At 41.1% G+C, this 25,459-nt stretch overlaps 1 protein-coding gene across 3 annotated transcripts in view; it reads left to right on the plus strand.

Moving 5' to 3' along the window:
* The window catches only part of LOC149321662 (inositol hexakisphosphate kinase 1-like), a 49,472-nt gene that overhangs the window by 17,014 nt on the left and 6,999 nt on the right, over positions 1 to 25,459 (plus strand). The window contains exons 2-6 of one of the 3 annotated variants that reach the window (XM_089526504.1): positions 10,978 to 11,083; positions 15,956 to 16,302; positions 22,293 to 22,503; positions 22,818 to 22,990; positions 23,452 to 23,627. In XM_089526504.1, coding sequence (XP_089382630.1) covers positions 16,080 to 16,302; positions 22,293 to 22,503; positions 22,818 to 22,990; positions 23,452 to 23,627 — 783 coding nt within the window. In that variant the 5' untranslated portion in view covers positions 10,978 to 11,083; positions 15,956 to 16,079. The remainder of the gene's footprint in view (positions 1 to 10,977; positions 11,084 to 15,955; positions 16,303 to 22,292; positions 22,504 to 22,817; positions 22,991 to 23,451; positions 23,628 to 25,459) is intronic. The other 2 variants (XM_089526515.1, XM_089526523.1) reach the window with 2 other exon arrangements.

Below are 25,459 nucleotides of genomic sequence, written 5' to 3' on the forward strand. Positions count from 1 at the left end.
TTTAATTGTTGTACATATTTCAACAGGACTTGGCTCAAGTAAGTGTGTATGTGTATTCAGGGTTGCAATCATGCAGTGTAATCTTAAGCTTGTTGACATGGAAATAAGTCCCACTGACTTAGATAGGGCTTATTCTCTATTAATGTAACAAGATGCAATTTAAAAGTTTGGCTTGTACAAAAATAATCGGTGTTATACTAATTTATAGAGTTTATAATAGTGATAGGTTCCCCCCACAATTAAAACAAAATTTCTGGTGTACAGTTTGGGAAGCTTCTCTTTGACTACATAATCTTTTCCATTTATAGTTTTCTAGAATAAGAGGAAAACAGATCTCAAAATCTACTTGTTTATTGATCTTCAGCAACCAGTGCATGTTTGGTAATTTTTTTGTGATTTGAGTAACATGCAGTAAGTTGACTTCTGATAGGTTTCATTGCCGTAAAATATTATGACACTTGGTAGAGACCTGTGGTAAACCAGAAATAACTTCTCTCAAATCTTTATAGCTGCTATTCATTTGAAATGCAAGAAAAATGGAACAGAGTAATAATCACCTAAATAGAGAATTGCATAATCATTTCTGCTGCTGTTTCCCTCTGCCTCCATGTTTGGTTTGTATAGACAGATGCATAAAGTACTGTACTATTAACACAGCCAGAATGTAAAAGATTTTTGTGTAGAGTACCTCATGTACCATCAGTTCACATCTCTATGTAGAAGCATGATTTCTTGGAGAAAATGCAGCTTAAATTGGTCCAACCTCTCATAAGGCATATTCACTGAGCATGGTAAGACAGGGATCCATGAGAATCATGGCTTGCTGCGGATAAATAACTTTCCTTCATGGTTTATTATCATGGAGTATGAACATAGGCACAGGTGCTGCTGCAGAGACAGAACCTGTAGTTTGTTTTATGTTTTATTTGTGGATTCCATCTCAGGTTTGTTGTGAGAGGGCATTTGTTTCTGGATTTGCACAGCATCATGAATTATTTTCTCAAATTTGGATTGAACATACTGAAATAACTGTTGATGGATCAGTATTGTACCTCCGAAATGTTATTTCTGCCCTTTTTTCAAGCAGAGGGATATCTAAGCTCATTCTCTATAACAGAGTCTCAGATAACCATTTGTTCTCACTTCATGCACACATTTTACTCTGCTGCAAGTAGTAAGTGGTGATAAACCATATTTTAGTCTCAGGTACATACAGACTGTCCTGGATTCAATCCAGGCAACTCCAGCTCAAAAGAATCTGGTGGCATGATAGGAAATAATGCTTCCTTCAGAGACCTTAGGTTTCTTCTGACAACAAGAATATATAACTCTGGACTGAATGGATAGATCTGACCGAGTATTTCTAGCTTTGTAGTGCAAAATGCTGCCTATATCTCATTTTGGCCCCATATTTTCCACCAAATTAAGCACCTCCAAGGGCCTCTGGAACTTGAGACAGCTTACAGAAATTAAAACATATATAGATGAAAACAGATAGGTAAAACATATACAATATTTCTGTTAAAATATAATTAAACAATCTGTAGGATTAAAACAGTTTAAAACAAATCTATTTGAAAAACCTTCCCTGGCTAGAGCTGCCAATTATATTGGGAGAGTCATAAAAAACAAAATTTGTAATGACATAACAGAAACTGATTCATATTCCCAGTCACAGATGCACACAACACAATATGAATATGGAGCTAGCCCATGTAGGATTTTCAAGTGCCTTTCCTGCCAAATCCCATGGCCTCAGCAGTTACATGAATTGGCTCTTAGCCTTTTTGAAGGCTGAAGATGAGAAACATATCTTGAAAACTCTGCAATGTAAACGTAAGCTTCCAGAATCATGCTGTATAGGAAGAACTGTAAATAGAACCTGTCTTTGTTGGTGTGATCTTGTGCTAATACTGCTGTGTTATAACACTAAGAAACAAGTACCTGGACATGGGGCCTGAAATATATTTTGGGCTGGAATATCCCTAAATATACTGTAAGTTATTAAAGATGTAGTAGGATAGATGAAGACCTAGATATACAGATGGATTTAATAGTAGGTAAAGATAATATACTGTACATTAGGTGGATGTATTGCATTACACATCATTTCTGAAGGGGTTTATTTTTTTATTATTTTTTGCTGTTAAATAAAGGTCAGCGCTCCACTGGAAAAGAAGTGAAGCAATTTGTTAAGTACTTTCACATGCCTGCTCCCATTCTGGAGATAACGGTATTGCTGGACTGTGGACAATGTGCTTTCTGAAAGTTGTTTGGGAGATTTCTTGCCTTTGGTGACTATTACATCACTCTTTCTTGTTGTTTGCCTTCACGTTGTTTCTGACTTCTGGTGACCCTGAGCTAAGGCAAACCTGTCATTAGGTTTTCTTGGTAAGATTTGTTCAGAAGGGATTTGCCTTTGCTTTCTTCTGAGGCTGAGAGAGAGTGACCTGGCCAAGGTCATTCAGTGAGTTTCTATGGACAAGTGAGGAGTCAATCCTTGGTCTCCAGAGTGGTACTCCAGTGCTCAAACCATTACACCACTATTTCGTTAACCGTAAAAACAAATAGATCTCAAGATTTCATTTGGAAATTAAATGGTGACTTACTTAAATATACGAATATAATAGAAAAAGCAAACTATACTTTAGATAAGATATTTTAAGGAAATTACAGACAAGAAGATGATCTGGCATGCTTCAAAGGCGATCATGAGGGTTTTTCATTCAACAAAACATTAGACTAAAAAATCAAAGAGAAAAAAGAATGCAAAAGATCAATGAGGAAATTTGAAATAAAGAACAAGAAACACATTAGAAACCTCAAAATAAAAAGGTACTTGAAGAATTAAAACTTTAAGAAAACAAATAGTCAAGGACCTAACAGAAGAAAGTAAGGTAAAGTAAGATATATTAAATATAGTTATTTCCAAAATGCCAACAAACCAAACACATGGCTGGTAAGAAAATTGAAAAAAGAAAGAGAAAATAGATTAATAACAAAAATTAACGAAGGGAAAAAGATTTATATTGAGTAAAGAAAAATTATAAAAGGTTTTGAGAAATATTATTCAGAGCTGTTTAAAGATAAAAATATAGACAATGAGGAAATTAAGAAATACCTATGACAGGAATGTGATATTCCTGTCATAAATGAAGAATAAAGGCTATTTTTGACCCAATCAATAACACAAAATGAAATAATAGAAGCGATTAAAAGAAGTAAAAATGGCAAAGCCCCAGGCCCAGATGCCCTGACAGCAATACATTATTTACAAGATATACCGATAGACTTAATGAATGACATCAAAAAGGATACTCTAGCACACACTTGAGAAGAAGCAAATATTACATTAATTAAGAAAGATGGTACAGAAATATATAGGCCTATTTCACTTTTAAATGTTGATTATAAACTCTTTACCTCAATTATTGCAAACAGATTGAAAAAAGTGTTGAACATTTGGATACACGAAGACCAACGTGGATACCTCCCCAAAAGGCATTTAAAGGATGATGTAAGGTGTGTTTTAGACCTAATAGAACATGAGCTACATAATGAGAAAAAATAGCATTAATATTCATTGATTTTCAGAAGGCATTTGATAATGTGAACTGGAATGTGATTTCAGAAATTTTGAAAAGGATGAATATGGGAGATAGAATAACAGGTTGGATCCAAGCAATATACAAATCAAAGTACTAGAATAATTGTGATATAGAGCAGGATAGAAATATTTTAATAAATGAAATAAATCCAACTTTGAATTTGTAGTCCATTCAGCACTATATTTGACTTCCTATGCCTGGTGAAGATCTTCACTTCTTAACTGATTATTTTTCCCCCTTCCTCTCTAAAAGTGCAAATTCACCAGTTTCTTGCACTGGAGTTCCTAGTCCACCTTCTCCGTGGCTTTGATCTTACAGCGTCCCCTTAGCATGGTTTGTCTCCAGTTATGTCTAGCAGTCAGAAGGAATGGGCTTTATCAGCAGTTCCCAATTATTTGTTGACAGCCTTATGATCCACTAAAGTAGAATTTGATCTCCTGTGACACATCAATACTCTCAAACTGTTCTGCACTTGTTGAAGCCAGTATATGTTGACTGGGTGCAGGATTGCCCAGCATGTTGTTAGTGTATGCTGTTTTAAAGTCCGTCCCATTGGGGACAGGGAAAGTACGTGAAGGAGAAGCTTTCAGCTTCTCGAATAATAGAATTGTGACTTTGCTTGACGGGTTTTGTATGCTGGTTAAATGCAGCTTGCACTCTGAATGAGTTATTAGCCTGCCTTTGTTGATGTTATATACTATCAAGTAAGCTTTTACTTATGGTAGTCATATGAATAAGAGATATCTAAGAGCCTGTTATTAACAGCCTGCTCAGGTCTTGCAAACGCAATGCTTTGGTTTCCTCTGCATTTTCAACCTTGAAAGCACTTTAGAAGTCAAAGAATATTTCAATGTTCCTTGTAAATCAGGCAAAATATTATTGTGATGAAATGCTGAATAGAACTGATTGTTATCTAATTAAAGAAATGTATTTATGTGGCAGGCATTTATTATTTCAGTAATGCTTCTCTCTTATGCCATTTCTGGCATGGATTTGCTTTATTTTAAGACTACTAAGAGCTGGTTTTATACTATAGATATTAATGTATGTAATGTATACAAGCACCTAAAGAATGAATAAACCTTTCTCCTTCGTTTAAATTCATATAAACCTCTAAGCCAAGCACCAGTATATTTGTCACATCACATTTTACTTAGTTACTTGAAGAATTGTAACTTCATTTTTGGGTCTCTCAAGCTTTACTTTCTAAATTAATTATTGAGATTGGACAACTATTAGGTAGCTACAAAGAGTCTAATAGTTTTGCAGATGTGATAGGTCAACCCATATTTGTTTATTTGTCTATTTAGGAAATGCATGCTACTCAGTAAGTGGTCTCTGTGGTGTCTAAATAAAAAAGAAAAAGGGAAAAAATCTTGATTAAAGTAAAACCAGAGCAGCAATGGGGTCAGAGAATGGCATTAACAATTAAAAACCTGACAGAAAGAATGGTAGCTGTCCAATGGATGATTAATGAGGAGGGCACCACAGTGGGGTGCTGCCACACAAAACGCCCTGTCCCAAGTATCTGCCAAGCTCACCTTTCCAGCTGAGAGATTTGTAGCAGGGACTTAAACAGATGACAGCAAATTGCAGACAAGGTCATATGGCTGAAACAGCTATCACTTATGTATAGGGAGTATTGGTTTATCTGTAGGGTTATAGGATGATGGTCAGATGCTTAACCCACCCCCTCCCCATTTCTTGTTAATGCTCCTCAGTCCAAATTCATGTTTTGATTAGGTCAGAGGTTTCTGTTTGTTTACTTGTAGTGAAGTGGTTTTGTGGAGAGGAGTTGTCTTTGCAAAACGGACCAGAGAAATTAATGTTTTCAGTAGTCATTTAGGTGTTAGTAATGTTTTTCATTTGGCAGCCACCAAAATACTATAAGAACATAAGGATATCCCCTTGGAATGGATTTGAGGATTGAAGGATAATGGAGGTTTCTGTGTTTTCTTTTTAATGCTGTATATTGTTTGGGAGCCAAGATGTGGTTGCATACAGAAAATAGTCAAAAGCTAATTCTGTAGTACCCAAGCTGTTATGTGCGATGCTGACACTTTGGAATCCATATGTAAATAGTAAGTATACTTGTCCCTCCATATTTGCTAGGGTTAGGGGCACAAGACCCCCTGTTAATATGGAAAAAAACGCAAATAACAAAAACATCCTCTGACAGACTCTGACCATAGAACTGCACTGGAGGAGCTACAAATGTCTAGTACAGTGGACACTTGTTATACGCTGGGGTTTGGTTCCAAGATCCCCCATGTATAATAAAATCCGTGGACGCTCAAGTCCCATTAAATATAATGACATATACAATTTTATTTAAAAAATGGAAAATCAAGGTTTGATATTTGAAATTTATACTTTTTTTTTAACATTTTCAAACCGTGGATGTTTGAATCCATGTATAAAAAATCTGTGTAAGAAGGGCCGACTGTAGAATATTGTCAATCTCTAGGTCTTTCAGTGCAACAGAACACTTCTCTAGCATCTGTAGGTCCTCCAGTGCAATTCTGTGGTCAACCTCCAGCATATATTGATCACAGACATAATAATAATAATTATTTATTTATTTATATCCTGCCTCTCCCTTCCGGCATCTAGGCAAGTAACAATAATCCAATAAAACAGATATACAGACAATAATAAAAAATTTCCCTAATTCTCTTAACTCTCCCTCCTTCTGATAAAATTACACATAAACATCAAGACACAATACAATATCCCCAGTAAAGGGTACTTAGTTACAAATTTTGTAACTAAGGATCGACACAGGTTGAATTCTTCCTCAAGAGACCATCAGGAGAGGCAGTGAAAGAGTGAATGGATCAATTTGGTTAATTCAGCTGGACGTTAGTCTGGAAAGGCCTGCCGGAAGAGATCCGTCTTTATTGCCTTTTTAAACACCTCCAAAGATGAAATATGGCAGATCTCTTCCGGTAGGTCATTCCATATTTTAGGAGCGGCAGCTGAAAAGGTCCTCTGGGAAGTCACCACCAGCCTGATTTCCTTTGGCTGGAGTAAGTTCCTCCCAGAGGACCTAAGTGCATGGGAAGGATTGTATGGGAGAAGGCGTTCCCTCAAATATGCTAGACCCAAGCCATGTAGGGCTTTATAGGTAATAACCAACACCTTGTACTGAGCCTGGAAGCTAATAGGCAGCCAATGAAGAGATTTCAATATAGGTGTAATAGGGTAGGATTACCTTTACCTACAACCAACCTGGCTGCCATATTCTGAGTCAATTGCAGCTTCTGAACTTGGCACAAGGGTTGCCCCATGTAGAGCGCATTACAGAAATCAAGATGAGAGGTAACCAATGAATGTACAATCGTTTCTAGGTCCCTCTGCTCCAGGTAGGGTCGCAGCTGGTGTATCAGCCAAAGCTGATAACAGGCACTCCTAGTTGTCGCACCAACCTGGGAAGACAGCTGAAGCGACAAATCCAGAAGTACCCCCAAGCTGCGGACACAGTCCTTTAGGGGAAATGTGACCCCGTCCAAGAGTGGTGAACAAATCTCCATACCCAGTGCAGGGTTTCCTATAGCGAGTACCTCTGTTTTATTTGGATTCAACTTAAGTCTATTTTCCCTCATCCAATCCATTACTGACCTCAGACAGTTATTCAGAGGGGAGATGCCTTCCTAGGTCATGGAAGCAGTCGGAGACATAGAGAAACAAATTTGGGTGTCATCAGAGTATTGATAACACCATGCCCCATGTCTCCAGATGATCTCACCCAGCGGCTTCATATAAATGTTAAACAGCATTGGGGACAGAATTGCACACTGAGGAATAGCCGACTTGAGCTTCCTCTTGGATAAATAACTGTCCCCAAGTGACACCATCTGGAATCTGCCCAAGAGGTAGGACCAGAACCACTGCAACACAGTCGCTGATTCCTAACTCTTTCAGGCATTCCAGAAGGATACTATGGTTGATGGTATCGAAGGCTGCTGAGAGGTCCAAGAGCACCAACAGGGTCACACTTCCCCTGTCGACGCCCAGACAGAGACCATCGACTAAGGCAGTCTCCACTCCGTATCCTGACCTGAAGCCAGTTTGAAATGGATCAAGATAATCGGTTTCATCCAAGACTGCTTGGAGTTGGTTTGCAACTGCCCTCTCGATCACCTTGCCCAAAAACGGAAGAAGAGAAACTGGCCTGTAGTTGAATCTCTCCAGGCTATTTAACCACAGCCATTTTTAAACTGGCTGGAAAATATGCTTCCTTGAAGAAGGTGTTAATTATTGATCTTAATAAACTCAAAGTTGCCTTGCCTCCCTGGATAGCTAGCCAGGATGGGCAGGGATCAAGAGGGCAAGTGGTCTTTTTAACCTTTCCGAGCAGCCTTTCTACGTCCTCAGTACTCATAGACCGAAATTGATCCAATAAAACCTCATTAACGGAGCCACTGGACACCTCTCTTTTCATTTCTGTACTAATACGTCTAAGTCAGCCCTTATCAGAGAGATTTTATCTGCGAAGTAGTCATTAAAACGTTGCAGCAGGCCTCTGTAGGTTGTAATGGGGTTCAGGGTGGAAGGAGTCGTTCCACCCTGAAAAGCTCTGCTAGACAAGACTTCACAGAGCAATAGATGCAGAATAGAAAGATTTCTTTGTTGCATCTATTGCTGCATCTATTGCCACTCAATAGGCTTTAAGAAAAGTCCTATGACGTGTCTTGTTGGATAAGTGCCGAGTCTTAACACCAGCGGTGCTCTAGTTGTTGTCCAGACCATTTCATCCTTCTAAGATCTTCAGTATACAGTGGTACCCCGGGATACGAATTCACCGCGTTACGAAATTTCCGGGGTACGAAAAAGTTATATTTAAAAAAACTGTTCCGGCTTACGAAGGATTTTTTGGGTTACGAAGATCTTTTCGGCGCGTTTCGGCGCGAAATTCAAAGCGCGGCTAGCGGCTAGCGGCTTTCCAGCGGCTTTTCGGGTTGCGAAATGTATCGGGTTACGAACGGCGCCGCGGAACGAATTAAATTCGTAACCCGAGGGAGCACTGTACAAAGGATTTCTGTTAGAAGTGGGCTGGAAAGGATGCTCAGGAGCGATAGTGTCTATAGCCTTAGTAAGATCATTGTTCCAGGTGGATACCAAGGCTTCAACAGAATCACCGTCACTACCACCCATTATACCCTCTAAGGCTTTCTGGAACCTAGTAGGTCCACCACCCCCAGGGGGCCCCTGAAGAATGGCCTTAAGTCCAACCTTGACCAGGAAATGGTCTGTCCATGACAGAGCGGAGGTAGAAATGACCTCCGCCCACAGATGTTCCTGTTCCGAACAAAAAAAACGCATTAAGGGTATGACCTGTGCAATGCGTAGGCCCAGAGACAACCTGGGATAGGCCCATGTTGGTCGTGGCACACATGAACTCCCAAGCTGCACCTGTTAGACCTGAAGAACTGATCTCGAGGGGGATGTTGAAATCCCCCAGGACGATAAGCCTGGGAGTTTCCAACATCAGCTCCAAGACCAGTTGTGTCAGCTCGGCTAGGGAGTCTATTAAGCAACAGGGTGGTCGGTATACCAACAGAATCCCCTAGACTATCCCTTGCCTACAGGCAAAGGTACATATCCTTGATGTGGTTTTTAGTTTCGGAGAGGTATCCTGGTCAAGATAAGGTTGTTCTTATGGACTATAGCCACTCCTCCCCCCCCCCCACTTTCCCTCACCTGCTTGCTGACGGTATACCCGGCTGGGAGAGCTTGCCTCCACATTACGCTACTATCATCCCCCAGCCAAATTTCTGTTATACATGCCAGATCAGGATGTAAACAAATCATATAAAATATGAGTTTTGTTCTTTATTGACTTGGCATTACACAGGAGCAGAGAGAGGTTCAGTGGATGGGTTGAGGACCTAGATATTCCTAGAGAGAACATAGCAATCAAACAAGTGCTGGAGGACCTAGATATTCCTAGAGATAACATATTACAGTGGACCCTTGTTATACGCTGGGGTTTGGTTCCAAGATACCCCGTGTATAACAAAATCCGTGTATGCTCAAGTCCCATTAAATATAATGAGATAGCAAAATGGTGTCCCTTATAAAAATGGAAAATCAAGGTAAATTTATACTTTTTTGGAATATTTTCAAACCGTGTATGCTTGAATCCGTGTACAAAAAATCCGTGTATAAGAAGGGCCGACTGTAATCAAATCCGTGAATAATCAAATCCGCAAATATCAAAGCTGCAAATATGGAGGGATGAGTGTACTCAATGCATTAAAACTGGGCTCCTAATCTGGAATTCTGGATGTGAATTTTGGCACTTGTGGACTTAAGGACACAAAAATACAACTGGCAAAAAATAAGTTTTGTTTATGTTTGCAATTCATCTTATAAGACAAAAATAATTTAATATGCATCTCTCTTTTATGGAATAACTGGTATAAGGCTTAAGCTCCTCCATCCCTTAAGCTTTTAAAAGCATCTTCTGGGGTTGATCTGATTGTTCAGGTGGTGTTGAATTGTATCTTTTCCTTAAGCAGTTCCATCTCAAACTTTGCTATAGTATTTGAAGTTTTTTTAAAAATTGGTTGTGAAAGTAACATTCATTGGCAATTTCAACAAAGTAATATATTAGTCAGGAGCAGTAGTGTCACTAGGGTTGGCTTCACCCGGTGCAGTAACTCACGATGTCACCACTACCCCCATTGACCTCCTCCCATACCACACCATACAGAATCCTTAATAATGCTTTCTTGCGCTAATGTTACTTGTAAATTGTAATTCCCATATACCACTGAATGTAATGCTAATAGTTGTGACATAAAGAACTAGCAAAATTAAAATTATACCTTCAATTTACAATATCATATGCACAATTTAAATGTATTTACATATACAGTACAAAGTGAAGATTTTGTTAAAATGTGATGTTTTTAAAGAAAATTTTAAAAGAATAAAAATTCTTTAAAAAAGAATAACAATTAAAATTTTGAAATTTAATTAAAAAAAATTCTGGGGCTGCTCCTTTCTCCTCCCACTGAACTTCGCCCCACTCCCACCATCTTTTAAAGTATTTTAAAGAGAAGCAGGTGAATGCCACAGCTTGTTTCTGTCAAAAGGTAGGGTGTTTGAAGAGCAGTGGTGTCAGTCCCCCTTAAGAGTATCACTTAGTGTCGTCTGCACCCCCCTAGTGATGCCACTTGTCAGGAGAAAGGGGGCCTTTACATCAGACCTGCACAGCTTGACAGTAGTTGGGAACCAAAATTAAAATAAGCTAAGCTTTTTTGGGTCGCATAAAGGTTTGAATTAAATATTAATTATTAATATTAATAATATTAATTGTAATTAATTACTATTAATTCCGTTCTTCTCCTCCTCTGCCCAGCCCTGTCCTCAGGAGAAACTCGAGTGGCAGAGCAGCCTTGCCTGTCCTCCTCCTCCACCCAAACTTCCCCTCGAGAGAAGGCTGAGCGACAGAGAAGCCTTGAGAGGTGAGCATTTGCCCCTTTTCCACTTCTGCCATTCTGCCTTCTCAGGAGAAAGTAGGCAAAGGAGGAGATTTACAGGGGAGCATTTGCTTATCCTCCTCTTCCTCCTCTACCTGTCCTTCCCAGGGAAAAGCTGAGCAGCAGAAAAGCCTTGCAGGGTGGGTGTTTGCCCATCCTCCTCTGCCACCTCTGCCTGGCCTTCTCAGGACAAAGCAGGCTGGAGGAGGAATCTTCTCTGTCGCCACCTGGCCTTCTCCTTGGGAGAAAGCCAGGCGGCAGAGGAGCCTTGCCCCCCTCCTCCTCCCAGCCTTCTCAGGAGAAAGCAGAACAGTGGAGGAGCCTTGCAGGACAGGGCGACTGTTCATCTGTCTTTGTCCTCTTCCTGCTCCTCCTAGAATCATAGAATCATAGAATCATAGATTTGGAAGAGACCACAAGGGCCATCCAGTCCAACCCCCTGCCATGCAGGAAATCCAAATCAAAGCATCCCCAACAGATGGCCATCTAGCCTCTGCTTAAAGACCTCCAAGGAAGGAGACTCCACTACACTCCGGGGGAATTTGTTCCACTGTCAAACAGCCCTTACTGTCAGGAAGTTCTTCCTAATGTTCAGGTGGAATCTCTTTTCCTGTAGCTTGCATCCATTGTTCCGGGTCCTGTTCTCTGGAGCAGCAGAAAACAAGCTTGCTCCCTCCTCAATGTGACATCCTTTCAAATATTTAAACAGGGCTATCATATCACCTCTTAACCGTCTCTTCTCCAGGCTAAACATCCCCAGCTCCCTGAGTCGTTCCTCATAGGGCAAGGTTTCCAGACCTTTCACCATTTTAGTCGCCCTCCTCTGGACACGCTCCTTTTCCTCAGGAGAAAATTGGGTGCCGAAGGAGACTTGCAGGGCAATTGCTCACCCTTCCGTCCCCTCCTCTGCATGCCCTCTCCTCAGGAGGAGGCTGACTGGCGGAGGAACCTTGAAATTGTTCCACATGCTCACAGGCTGCCTGAAATCCTGTGGCAGGCCATATGCAGCCTCTGGGCTGTACATTGTACAGGCCTGCTTTTCATCCTCTAGTGTGATTTTGTTACATTCAGGCTAATATCTCAGTAGATCCACATGCCGGCTTCTACCTGCATTGTTCATGTATGTGTCTTCAAGTTGCCTGTTGACCTATGGCAATTTCATAGTGTTTTTTTAGGGAAGGGATACTCAGGTGTGGATTTGCCAGTTTCTTCTTCTGAAATAACCTACAACACTTGGTTGGTGGTCTCCCATCTGATTACTAAGCAGGGCAGACTCTGCTTAGCTGTCAAGATCTGATGTCTGCATTACGTATGTGAAATTCTTTTAGTCTTCTAGAGAATTCCAAAAGTGCAGGAGTTTGCCTAGTGTTTTTCATGTTCTGGGTGTAAGTAAGAATCAGTCCCAAGGGGCAGTTGAACAGCTGGTAGGGCTTCTATCCTTTTAAAGGTAAAGGTTTCCCCTTTGACAAGGCTGTCAAGTTGTGTCCAACTGTAGGGGATGGTGCTCATTTCTGTTACTAAGCCAAAGACCCAGCATTATCAAAGACTACTCTGAGTCATGTGGCCAGCATGACTGTTACCTTCCCATCGAAGTGGTACCTATTTATCTACTTGCACTTTTACACGCTTTTGAACTGCTGGGTTGGCAGAAGCTAGGACTAGTGATGGAAGCTCACTCCGTCATGTAGTGCTTGGGCCTCGAACGGCTGAGGCCTAAAACAGATGGGCTTAAAAAGCCAGCTTCTGCGCAGCTTGGGGACGTGGCGATTACATGACCCAGACCAAACCCACACAGAAGCTGCAATGAGGCTGTGCCAGGGCCGACTAAGGCAGCCCAAAAAGGAGCAGATTTTTTCCGTTTCCTGCCGTGATCCATTTGGGATTGCAGCAGTGGGCTCTGGGGTGATTGGGCCAGGAGCGGTTCTAGCCACTTCTTCCTCTTCGTCTGTTTCACCGCACTGACCTGCTGATCTTACAGTCGTCAGAATCAGAGTCTTAACTGCTGAGCTACTGCATCCTGAAGAAACTGCCTTTTTAAACAAGCTAAAATGCAAAGAATCCAATTTTATAAAATCTATAGCATGAACTGATGTGATCAAATGTGTCAGAATTATAATGTAAGGACTGTTTATAATACTAGTATTTTATCTTTTGTGAAGTTGAAGGGTTTTACGGCCGGCATCCATAATTTTTTGTGGGTTTTTGGGGCTATGTGGCCGTGTTCTGGAAGAGTTTATTCCTGATGTTACTCTCAACCGAGGGTCACACAGTATACCTTATATATATCCCACTCACTTCCATGCCAACATTCTCTGAAGCTGCCAGCCACAGATGCTGGTGAAATGTCAGGAATAAATTCTTCCAGAACATGGTTACATAGCCCAAAAAAACAAACCCACAAGAAACTATTTTATCTTTTACTTTAAAATGGATATATATGTAGCCACTATTGCCTAAAATGTCAATTGTCTGATGATGAGTTGTGAACAGCATCTTAATTCCTGACAACAAAGAAAAGAATGCATAGTAGCTCATGATCTTGGAGACAGGGCTAAAGCAAGTTCATAGCATTGAATCCTGCCTTTTGTAAGGAGAACCCCCTCAGTCCTTTGACTCTGCTTCCTTCGAAATTCAGAGTCCTTGCTCCTGAGCTCTAAGGCATTGAATAGTTTTGTAGCTTGGGAGAAGAGAATGATTTTGTGTTCTGGAAGCAGTAACCTCTCTTGCTAAATCTGTTGTAGGATATAGCCTTTCTCTTTGGCCAACTGTTACACACCTTGTCAGTCAGAAAATGGATGAAGACTTGGGCAGTAGCAATTGTCCCATCCTCTCATTCTTGCATCAGTCTCATAGCAAGAATGGTAGCATTTAAATTGCAACCCAAGTACAGTATGCATGCCTGAAAAATGGGCACCTATTATATGTCTGGGACTTACTCCTTCACCTGCTTTATCAAATGCCCCACATAAAGAAGAGATTCCTCATGGCAACTGGGAATATATTCATGTTTGCAGTGTACAAATTGTCTTCTCAACAAGTAGGACAGCCATCACACGCACATCAGCACCTGAGCTTGTGATACTTTCCCCAAGTCTGATCAGCTTAACACAGGATCACTCTGCTATAGCTACCTATCTGTTTGGCAGTTGGAGTAGAATGAAATCATTTTTTCTGCCTCAGTCATCTTCTATTTTGGCCTCATGTTGAGATATGGGAAGCACGTCTTTACTGTGAAAGGGATGATAAATCATGTACCCTTCAAGGAAGTTTCGGTGTATGGTTGGCACAATCTGTTTTGTGAAAAGCAGGAAACGGTCACATTAGAAAATTTAATTGGAAGGTGTTAGAAAATGTACATGTGCAGTACCATATGACAGGCAAGGACTGAGAAGTGCCACGCAAGTTTCCAGCTTTGTGTGTTACACATTGCTTGGTAAAAACAAAAAGTATTCCCCCCAAATTATCCCATGCTTTGGTATTACTTTGCATTACATTTCCAATAATATCGAATATGTAAGAGTTATCTTATCCACAATGGGACATTTTAAGGGAAAAGGTTATGTTCTCTTGGGTTCTTTTAAAATGTTCTTTCTCCCAGTTATTCATGTAGTATTTACATGCTTTCTAAAACCAGCTGATTGTGCAGCATTTCCGTTATTTGAAAAATACCTTATTTGGGACAAATGTGCAGCATGCGCCAATAGAAACTACAGTATGAGATGTTGGACTATTTTCTCACCAGGGGCCCTTTCACAGTTGTAGCACAGTGATTCTTCTTTAACAGTTGTGGTTGCGTCTTTTGGAATCCTGTGACTTGTAGTTTTGGGAGGCACTATAGCTCCCTGGCTGAGAATTCCAAATGCCCCTCTCTAAACTGCAAATCTCAGGTTTCTGTCTGGAAAAATGGGAGTCATAGTGAAATTAAAATCTGTGCAGTGTGAAAGGACCCCAGAATAAGGCATCTTAAATTTAAAGCATTGGCATTAGGGAGTAGAGAGAGGGTTCTCACCAAAATCCTTAGCTCCAGAAACTTCCAAAACACGGCTGTATGCTGCAGTAGAACCCATATGTGTAGTGCACAGACTCCAAAATAAACAACAGTCTGTTTCATTCATCTACTGAATGATGGTGCTGCAGCAGAGTTTGATTGAGAGCCAGGGTTAATATCCTTTGAGAAAGGAGAGAATAAACAGCTCAATTAGGTGTTCTGTCAGAACTCCATATAAAGTCAAAGAAAATGCACAGAACAACACAATACTATACAAAATATAAAGTCGAAGAATTGTTAATCAAATCCCCCAGACAATACCAGCAAACAATGCTAAAATCTTCAACAGTCCATTACTTGATGTAAAGCTATCTATTGTTTAATCCAGGAAGAATGTTAGGCTTGATGTTTTCAATCCTAGATACAAGAGGACCTGCAAGCAAGCAGCCTCGTCTTCTCTGGACATGGAGGACCAGTGAAAACCTGGCCAAGGTAGTTGGGGCACCTCTGAGACAGTAGTGATTTCCAGGTCTCCTGGATACAGCTCTAATGCCTGTGACATGCCACTTGCATTGGGATCTGCTGGCATTTGTCCTAATAAGACAACAGGAACATGCTAAAATTTGTAAAGGGATGATTGTAGAAAAGCCTTCTAAACCCTTTTCAATCATCTTTAGCACTAACAGAAGTAAATACAGCTGTCAAAAAAGGTAGGTTGTGAGTAATCTACAGGTGGACCATGCGAAAACCTCGTACTATGGCTAGTTTTCTGGGAGGCAGTAAGAATGTGCTGCATGTATAAGTGTGTATGTGCATCTAAGATCCTAGGGCTTCTGGTCAAGCTTGATGGAATTTTCTCTGTTTTGCAGACTTCAGACACATGTTTACTTACTGGGCTCTCTGAGTGGTGGAGATTTCACTCCTTGAGAAACTGCTCCTTCCACCCCATGCAGCTCTCTCCATGCCTCAAGTGTGTGACGGGTGTCCTACGCAATGTGTGTTTGTCAAACCATGGAGGTGGGGAAGCACGGCAAGAACACGACCCACACAGGAGGCCGAGGGGTCCTGCTGGAGCCTTTTATCCATCAAGTGGGTGGCCACAGCAGCATGATGCGCTATGATGATCACACTGTGTGCAAGCCTCTCATCACCAGAGAACAGCGCTTCTATGAATCGCTGCCTCCAGAAATGAAGGAATTCACACCTGAGTACAAAGGTGAGGCACCTAACACCTTTGGAGAATCTTACTGATATTCAGAACCTTTTTGGTATTATCTGTGATTTATCTACTCCCGATAGTTACAGGCAGGATCCACGTGACATCCTCCCATGTATTTTTAAGAGACTGGGTTTACAAGAACCATAATTTCATGTTGTGAGACAGCTGGGATGTATTGTTTGCTAAACATTTTATCTCACAGAATGTTGTTGCTGGTGAAAGGTAGTTTTAGAGCCCAGTCCAGAGCATGTTTAGTTCGAATAAACCCTTTTTAGTCCAGTAGATCTCACTTCTGTATCCTAGATACAGGGTTGCTCAAGGTTGCAGTCTGTAGTGTGGCTTACACATGCTTAATTTCTAATCAAGGAGCCCTGGAGGCACAGTGGTTAAATGCTGGTATTGCAGCCACAACACTGTAAGTTTGATCATAGAGGAGAGCTGCAAGGTCCATTCAGCCTTCCATCCTTTCGTAGGTCAGTAAAATTAGTACCAAGCTTGTTGGGGGCAGTTGGCTTATACATTGTAAACCACTTAGGGAATGCTAGTTCACTGATAAGCAGTATAGAAATGCTATTGCTGTTGCTATATCATGGTCCCGTGTCCTCAGCCTCCAGAGAAAATAATGTGAGGCATTCAGTGTGTGCAGCTTCTTGGTAAAAGAATTAGGTGTGGCAAGTAAAAAATATATCACTGAGCTCACGGATGTTTGCTGCCAGAAAACATACATCCTGCATGGGCCTGTGGCTGGAGGATTGCATTGCATGGAGGTATTCTCGTTTTTATTCACTGGACCTTAATTGTATGGTTGTAAGTGAATGCAAAAGAAGAATTTGTATTTCACATCTTCAGGAAAAGATAGCTGTTCCATTTGAAAATGTAGTTATTCTATAGTAAAAAGTTTAGCTTTATAGTAGGTGCCTTGAATCTCATGCTGGGAGCAAGATGGGGTATAAATTAATTAAATAAATGGCCACTTGTTCAGGGTTTCTTATTGTGTCTAGTGCAAAGCTGCTTGGCCCTGAGATCATCTCTCACAGTCTCTTAAAAACAAACATGGTGTAAGTTCAGTTAAACAGATAGGAGTGCATAATGTGTTCACATTCTTTCCAAAACATTTTTGGGCTTGGAAACAAAGCTTGAAGTGTGGGACAACCACAGTTACCAACTGCTGGAACTTGAAAGCTGTTTTTAAACAAAAACATTGATAGGCGGCATGAATTTTATTACCAAGTCTATAGAAGGGAGATGGAATACCATGAATGGTTACAGCTTTCTTTATAAATGAGATTGTATCACAGAGTAGGGGGGGATGAGGTGTTACAGCAAAGGAGGATGACTCTTCTCAAATGTGTGTATTCTTTTGATATAGTCTAATATTCTTTACATTTTTAAATTAATGGCAGTGTAGAAATAGGACAAAGGAAAGCCAGGCTACTATTTGTCCCGTTGGTATGGCATATGACAAAATTTCTTTCTTTGATACTGAAACAGTATCCTGTCTCGTATAAGAAAGTTAGGTTGGATCTCAACCTGAAGCTTTTCCAATTAGTTTTAAGGCTGATTCACAAGAACTGATTGTGCAAACAAATTGACAAAGTGACCTATGAACACATGGAATACATTTTCTTGGCACAGATTATATGGATATGAGCTACAGCTGAAACTATACCAAATACAGCGAAATATTTACTTGCTGCACTATCATAGGCTATGCAGATAGATCTCTGATTGTAAAGTATATTAACTACCATTCCAGTGTAGATTTCTGTCTCAGGTTCCCAGTAAATCTGAGACAGTTCAAAAAGGAGAGCTGTGCTGATCTGGAATTTAAATTCCAGCAATTTAAAGGTAACCTTTTCAAACTTATTCCATGTATTATCTGTGTAAGAAGATTTTAGTTCTGGTGTTTATTGTTATTATGGGGGCCATAATGTTTTCTAGACAGTGGCCTAGAGCAGGAGAGTGTGTTATCCCAGAGATGGATTCCTTCACAAAAAGTCTCAAACCCCATAATAAAACTGGTTGCATTTTGCAGCTGAGTCTGCAGTGTAAGTGCTAAAGCATTGCACTTCCTATGGATATGCTTATTTATCTGTTCATACATGTTCTTCATGATCTCTGTGACTCACACAAATGAGTTGTCCTGCGCCTGTGCAGTGCCTCTTTCAGGGCATTCTATAGCTTTTGAAAAGTTTTGGCAGTAGCCCTACCTCCCTCTAGCAGCCCTAAATAAGAGTCTTCCTCCTGAAACCTGCCAGTTTCTTTTCATCCGCTGCTACAGCTGCCTCATCAGGAACAGTGTTTGTGTACTTGAATTGGAAGATGTTTCTTGAAGATTGTTGGTCTGGGCTCTCTAGCCACGCTAGCCCTCAAGGCTTTCTCAGTACCACTGCTTCTTTTAAGAAGTGTGTCAAATGAGCTGCTAAGATTCCAGGACAAGATGGGCATTTGAGATGCCTTCAGTGTTTGGGTGAGTCCCGTATCATTTCTTCATGTGCACAATGTGTGGTGTTCACACAGCAGGCCAGACACAACACACAGCACTGCCTTAAAGCTCTTCTGTACAAATAGGCTTTGAAATCACAAGAGCCTGAGAGTCTTAAACAATCTTTGCTATTGAGAGTCAAAGTGGATACTTGACATCGAACCTTGTCTTGAAAGAAGTGGGCATTGATTATGGAAAAGATGACCTCAGTTCTGACAGATGTTGGTACCTCTAAGCAAAAGACCTCAAGTACTTTGGTTGGAAACTTATATACTCCAGCTAAGAAGGCCAGGGACAGTACCGGAGATAAATCTTCATATCATCCACTGATTCTGGGCAGGTCTTTTGAGACTGAAGTGCAGACTGGCCTAAAGTATAAACACTAGAAGAAGAAATCATTGAAGGAGCACTCTTCACCTTGATCATCTTTACATTTTGCTGTCGAAATTATGGCTGTAGCTGGACTATCTGTTGTGTTACATGGAGTTGATTCAGAGATGGTTTTTTTCCAGAGGCTATGGTGTCTGCCTTGCCAGTTTTTCCGAAATAGTGTATTGTCATGACAGATGATCTGACAACCATGTTTTGGAGGGGGAAATACAGGAGTCTGCAAAACTCTATCGAGAGGCAAGGTAGTGCAAGTATTGACTGACAACACAGAAAGTTGGGACGTGATCTCACACTTTCCTTTGCCTCACTATTCGACTCTGGGACTGATGCATTCAATGGGACATCTCCAATTTAGTTGTCCATCTCCCTGGAAATGAAAATGCCCTTGCAGATGCTCTCAGCTGAAATATAATTTGAGCTATGAATGGAGGCTCAATCCCAAGGCAGTGAAGCCCATTTTTCAGCAATGGAGTGTTCCCAAGCTAGACCTTTTTTTTTTGCTTTGGCTCTAAACACTCAGTGTGTGGAATTTGTTCCAGAGCACATCAGAGCAGGTCATGCGGAGATGTCTTCCTCTTCAATTGGTACAGCTTCACACTGTATGCATTCCCTCTTCTAACTAGGATCATTGCCAAGCTCCATCAGGCCCGAGTGAGATGCATCCTGATTGCCCCATGGTGGTCAAGACAGCCATGGTTCACACATCTTCATCTATCTCAAGGAGAGTGTGTTTGGTTGCCATGCAGACCTGCTCTCCTCACCATGTATGACAACAAGGCCAGACACCCTGATCTCAATACTTTCAATCTGTCAGCATGGCGGATCTTGCCCTAGATGCGCTACCAATTGCAGTGAGAGAAGTTATCACACATATTGGATTTTGTACTGTTCTTGTTGAATCAAGGCCTTTCTTTGTCTTTAATTTGTTGTTACTTAGCTGCCATTTCATCACATTTTCAGTTTCTTGGTAAGCCCTCTTGTTTTACACGTCCTTTGGTTAAGATTTTAGTCCTGGGGTATAAATAATAATAATAATAATAATGATGATGATAATAATAATAATAATAATAATAATAATAATAATAATACTTTATTTCTATACCGCTCTTCCGGAATGATCAAAGTGGTTCACAGATCTTTAAAAATTATATTGTTATAATATTGTTATTATGGGGCCATAATGTTTTAATGTTAAAAGGATTTTGAAAGGATACACACACCTTCATCCCCTAGTGTCCGGCCTTACACCCAAGTGGACTTTGGACTTGGTGCTTGGCCAGTTCCGCAGAAGACCCTTTGAGCTGATGGCAACTTGTTCTGTATGGTTGCTGTTGTGGAAGACTGCATTCTTGGTTGCCATCATGACTGCTTGGAGAGAGCTGGTAAACTTTGTGACCTGCGAGTGGATGTCCTATATCTTCAGTTCTATCCAGATAGAGTTGTGCTGGTGTCCTCCTTCCATCTTAACCAGGACATTGTTTTGCATTCCCTGTTTCAGAACTCCACTTTGAAGTGTGAGAGGCATTGGCACCATCTTGATGTATGGAAGGCATTAGCCTTCTATGTGGACAGGATTGTAGCCTTTTGTACCTCCCCCAGACTGTTTGTTTGCTTCCTACTTGACGTCAAGAAAGGAACTGACTATCTCCTTTCAACACTTCTCGAAGTGGGTGGCATTGGCAATCCAGTTGTCATATGAAGTGGGTCAAAAGATCTTCCTTCAGAGTCAGGTTCAAGCCCATTCCTGGGTTGTTGCCACCTCCCATGCTTTCCTGGCTGGTGTGTTGATAGAGAATATTCGCCATACGGCCACCTGATCCCGGCCTATGACTTTTATTTCATATTGCAGAGTGGACTCAAGGTCTTGAATTGATACCATGTTTGGGAGGGCTTTACTTTGTTCATTCTTTACTTGAATATACTGATTGAACGTTTGTCTCTGTACCATGTTGCTGAATACTTTTGAATCTAGCCTTATTTTGGTACTGTCAAATGCTACCTCTGTGTTGTATTGCTGAATGCCTTTGAATCCAGCCTTATTTTGGTAGTGTGTTTTTACTGTTTCAGGGTTTCTCCCTTTCTTTGAAACTGTGTTGATTCTGTCATTTTGTTGTATGACATATTGGAGTGGCGGGGGGAGGTTGGACTTATGCTTGTTGATTAGATATATGTTTTTTTCAGTGAAGTTTGATTGTTTGCACCAACACTCCTGCCTTCTTCTTCTGGTAGATTGGCAGTCACCCAGTTGTGTGATTCAGAGATCACAAAGAATGACAGGTTGCAGACCTGTAACTGTAGTTCCTCGAGTGGCCATCTGTGAACCCATATCCCTGCCCATCCTCCCCTTGTCACGTGTGGCTGATTCACATGGATGGTTGCATCGCCATCCTATGGAACTGGCAGGTTTCGGCAGCAATCTCCTTATATAGGGTTGCCAGAGGTAGGCGGGGCTACCACCAAAACTCTTCAGAACGCTGTAGAATGCTAGGAAAGAGGTACTGCACAGCACAGATTAACCCTATTTGTGTGAGTTGACAGATGACCACTCAAAGAACTACAGTTACAGGTATGCAACCTGTACTTTCATACATAAACCCAAAGAGATACAACATCAAAGGATGTAACAGTCTTTTTTGCAACAAGTCCCTCCTCCTTTGTTGTTTCTGACCACAGCTGGCCAGTTTTCCCCTAATAACTAAGTAACTGGTATACTTTCAAGCTATAACCTGGATGGGCAACTGCTTATACAACCCACTGTAAAGACTACATTTTTATTTTTAAAGACTATTGTCTTTTAATCAAATATAACACTACTGTACTGCAACACGTCTTGTACATATGAGTGATTAAAGTGACAAGCTGAAAAGCTCTGGTTAGAGCAGAGAACATGAGTTACTGGAAAGAGATTCTTGGCCTGACTGATACATCTGTGCTCATATAAATGCAAAAACCTCCTGCTGTTCCTTTTCCCCACCTGGCAACCTGTTTTATAGTCTTCCCTAATCCAGTCCTTAGCAGTAGCATCTTCCTGGTCATGCTAGCTTTGTAGCTGTTATTGTCTGGTAAGAATTTTCTTCTGAGACATGTCACATATAGGGCTTGTTTCTGGCAGGTGTTGTATCCGTTTGTTTTGAGGGAGACAGTGATGGCTACATCAACCTAGTAGCATATCCCTACGTTGAGAGTGAAGCCTTGGAGCAGGAAGATACACCAGAGAGGGACCAGCCACGTCGTAAACACTCTCGCAGGAGCCTCAACCGATCAGGCAGTGGCAGTGAGCACAAAGAGGAGAAAGCAGGATTGCCTACTGACTGCATAGAAAGGTAGAGTGTGTTTCTGCTTCTTTTGTATTAGCTCAAACATAGTTATTCAAAGGTTGTTATTTTTAATCTGCCTCTATTTAGTTTGACAAAACTATGCATTTGTATTTGCCTGTTGGGCATCTCTTGAGACTGACACTTCTGCAAAGAGAGGGTAGTTCCTAGCCAGTAGATGAAGCAAATAGACTTTCCCATTCCCCTACTAAGTCACTTAGGGAAGGCAGCTGAGTTGAAAAACCCAAAAGTTAACCTCTGTTTTAATTTAATTCGTATCTATGGAAGCAAAGGTTTACCTGTGAATTATATTGTGTCAACAGCATCCAGGACACAAAGAGCCTGAAGAGTTTCCATTCAGATGTCCCATTTCAGATGCTAGATGCAAACAGCAGTGTGAGTTCTGAAAAGATCACCTTTAATCCATGGAGTCTACGTTGCCACAAACAACAGTTGAGCCGCATGCGTTCAGAGTCCAAGGAAAGAAAGCTCTACAGTATCCTCCCAAAGGCAGAGCATAAGATAGTATATACTTAGTGATTCTTTTCATGGTAAGGGCTTTGGTAGGCCTTGCTGACCTAAAAGTGAAACTTCTTCAGACTTTCATTGGCCTTATTTCAGACCTAATTGTGCTGCTTTGTTTACCTGTGGACTTCAGTCCCTTTTTTTTTGTTTTTGACCATTTTATGTTGTCCGACACAAACGTCCAGATGTCTACATTAGAAAGGAAAGTTGGTTATGGCTTTCAGAATGAGCCCCCCCCACACACACATCCCTTTTATCACCCAAGGAGAGGAGTTTGTGTTCAGTTCCTTCCCCTTTTCTGTATGAATGTATATTCTCTGCTAGAATGTGCTCTAGAGAGCAAGAGGGAGAGAGGGGCCCTAAGATATCAGTAGAAATCAAGGAAGGTAGTTTGCACTTGGAGAGAGAAATTCTCCTTGACCAGTTCCTCAGAATTCCTTTTGCTAGAGAATGTGGTACATCACTTCAGATTTCCCTGTGTGCTTGACCTGAAAATGGGGACCAGACAGCATGGGGATGATGCATCGGAAGAGAAGGCTGCTCGACAGATGAAGAAGTGTGCACAGAGCACCTCAGCCACACTGGGAGTACGAGTTTGTGGAATGCAGGTATTGTAAGAGCTACTAGCAAAATGTGGCTGCTGATTTATAGCCAAGATGGGTATCCTCTTTTGCATAGGACTGATGGAAGGATTTGACAACTGTTGCAGAAACCTGAAAAACTTTGCTTCCTTATAAAAAGTGTATATGAGAGAAGGAGTGAGGGAAGGAGATCTGCATCTGCATGGGGTGCTGCTGGTGATATTAACTTTTATTTATTTATTTATTGAATTTATATCCCGCCCTTCTCCCATGATGGGATTCAAGGTGGATTACAATATTTTTTTAAAGATTAAGCTAATACATTAGTTTACAAAGGTTTATAAAAAGTATTAAATAACAAGATTATTTTTAAAAACATTATTAAAAACAGTTAAAACATAGGAACCAGCCCCAGTCAACACCCTGGCCATAGCATTTTGAACTTGCTGAAGTTTCCAAGCAGTTTCCAAAGGCAGCCCACATAGTATGTGTTAAAGTAGCTCAAAAGGGATGTAATCAAGGCATGTCTCAATGAATGGGTGTAGCTGGCACACTAGTTTTAACTGTGCAGATACATTGCTGGCTACAACCAAAACCTGGACACCCAGGCTCAAATCCGAGTCCAGGAATATAGTTAAGATGTGAACCTGAGATTTCAGGGGAAGCATAACCCCATCCAGCACAAGCTGAATCCCTATCCCTTGATCTGCCTTCCGACTGACCAGGAGCACCTTTCTCTCTTGTCTTGGTTGTTTCTGTTTGTTCACTCTCATCCAGTCCATTATAACAGGCACTGGTTTAATATAGAAACAGCTTCCTTGAAATTGGGTGGAGAGTTGTGTGCCATCATCTTACTGATGACATTGAACCCCCAAATTATGAATGATCTCTATTTAAATACTAAACAGCATGGGGGACAGAATTGAGCCTTGAGGAACACCACAAGCCAGTGGCTAAGGTGTTGAATTGGCATCCCCCAGCACCACCTTGTGAGTCTGCCCCTGCAGGTAAACCAGAGCCACTGTAAAAATGTCCCCAAGCCCCATCCCAGAAGGCAACCCAGAAATATACCATGGTTGATGGTATTGAAAGCTAAGAACTACAGCAGAACCAAGAAGGATGCAGTACCCCTCTCTAGTTTGCTTGTAGATCATCGACCAGTCCGGCCAAAGATATCTCTGTCTCATAGCCAGGCCTGAAGCCTGATTGAAATGGATCTAGATAATCTGTTTCATCCAGCAACCTGGAGTTGGGAGGCCACCACATGCTAAAGACGTTTACCCAAAAAAGGAAATGAGGTGAGATGATAGTTCTCTGGTATGGTGGGGTAGCATGAGGTTACTTGGAGAATGACCGGAGAGAGAAACTGCTGCACAAGCCTGTTCATAAAATATTGGATTGAATCCCCTAACATTGTACTCAGGTGGGAATCATATGACCCCTGGGCCACTTTTTTGCAGACCCTTCCCCACCTCCCATTTGTGGAAAAGGTAATAAAAATGAGAATTGTTGTTTCTTAAAGTCCCCAGGAACAGTGATTCTCCCGCAGAGCAAGGCACAAGGTCTTGGTTCAGTCTGTGGTTGGAGGGGTCTTCGCCGCCCCCCAAACCAGAATCACACAGTTGGCCTGTGGACCCACTGAAGTTGCTCATTCCTCCTCTAACACAGCCGTATATTTCTAGCCCCTATAGTGTGGTTTGAAGCATTCCAGGTCTGTTCTTCAGCTAAGTAAAATATTTCAGTTCCTGAATGCCCCATGTTTAAGAGAGCCAAAGTCAAGGAAATGTTCAAAACAGCTGAACAGTGTTTAAGTGTGCAATTTAGAAAAAGCATATTGCAATGAGTGTTGATTCACACAT

This window comes from Sceloporus occidentalis, unplaced genomic scaffold (genome assembly GCF_023333645.1).
Source record: "Sceloporus occidentalis isolate IW3139 unplaced genomic scaffold, rSceOcc1.0.p SCAF_1, whole genome shotgun sequence".
Lineage (NCBI taxonomy): Eukaryota > Metazoa > Chordata > Lepidosauria > Squamata > Phrynosomatidae > Sceloporus > Sceloporus occidentalis.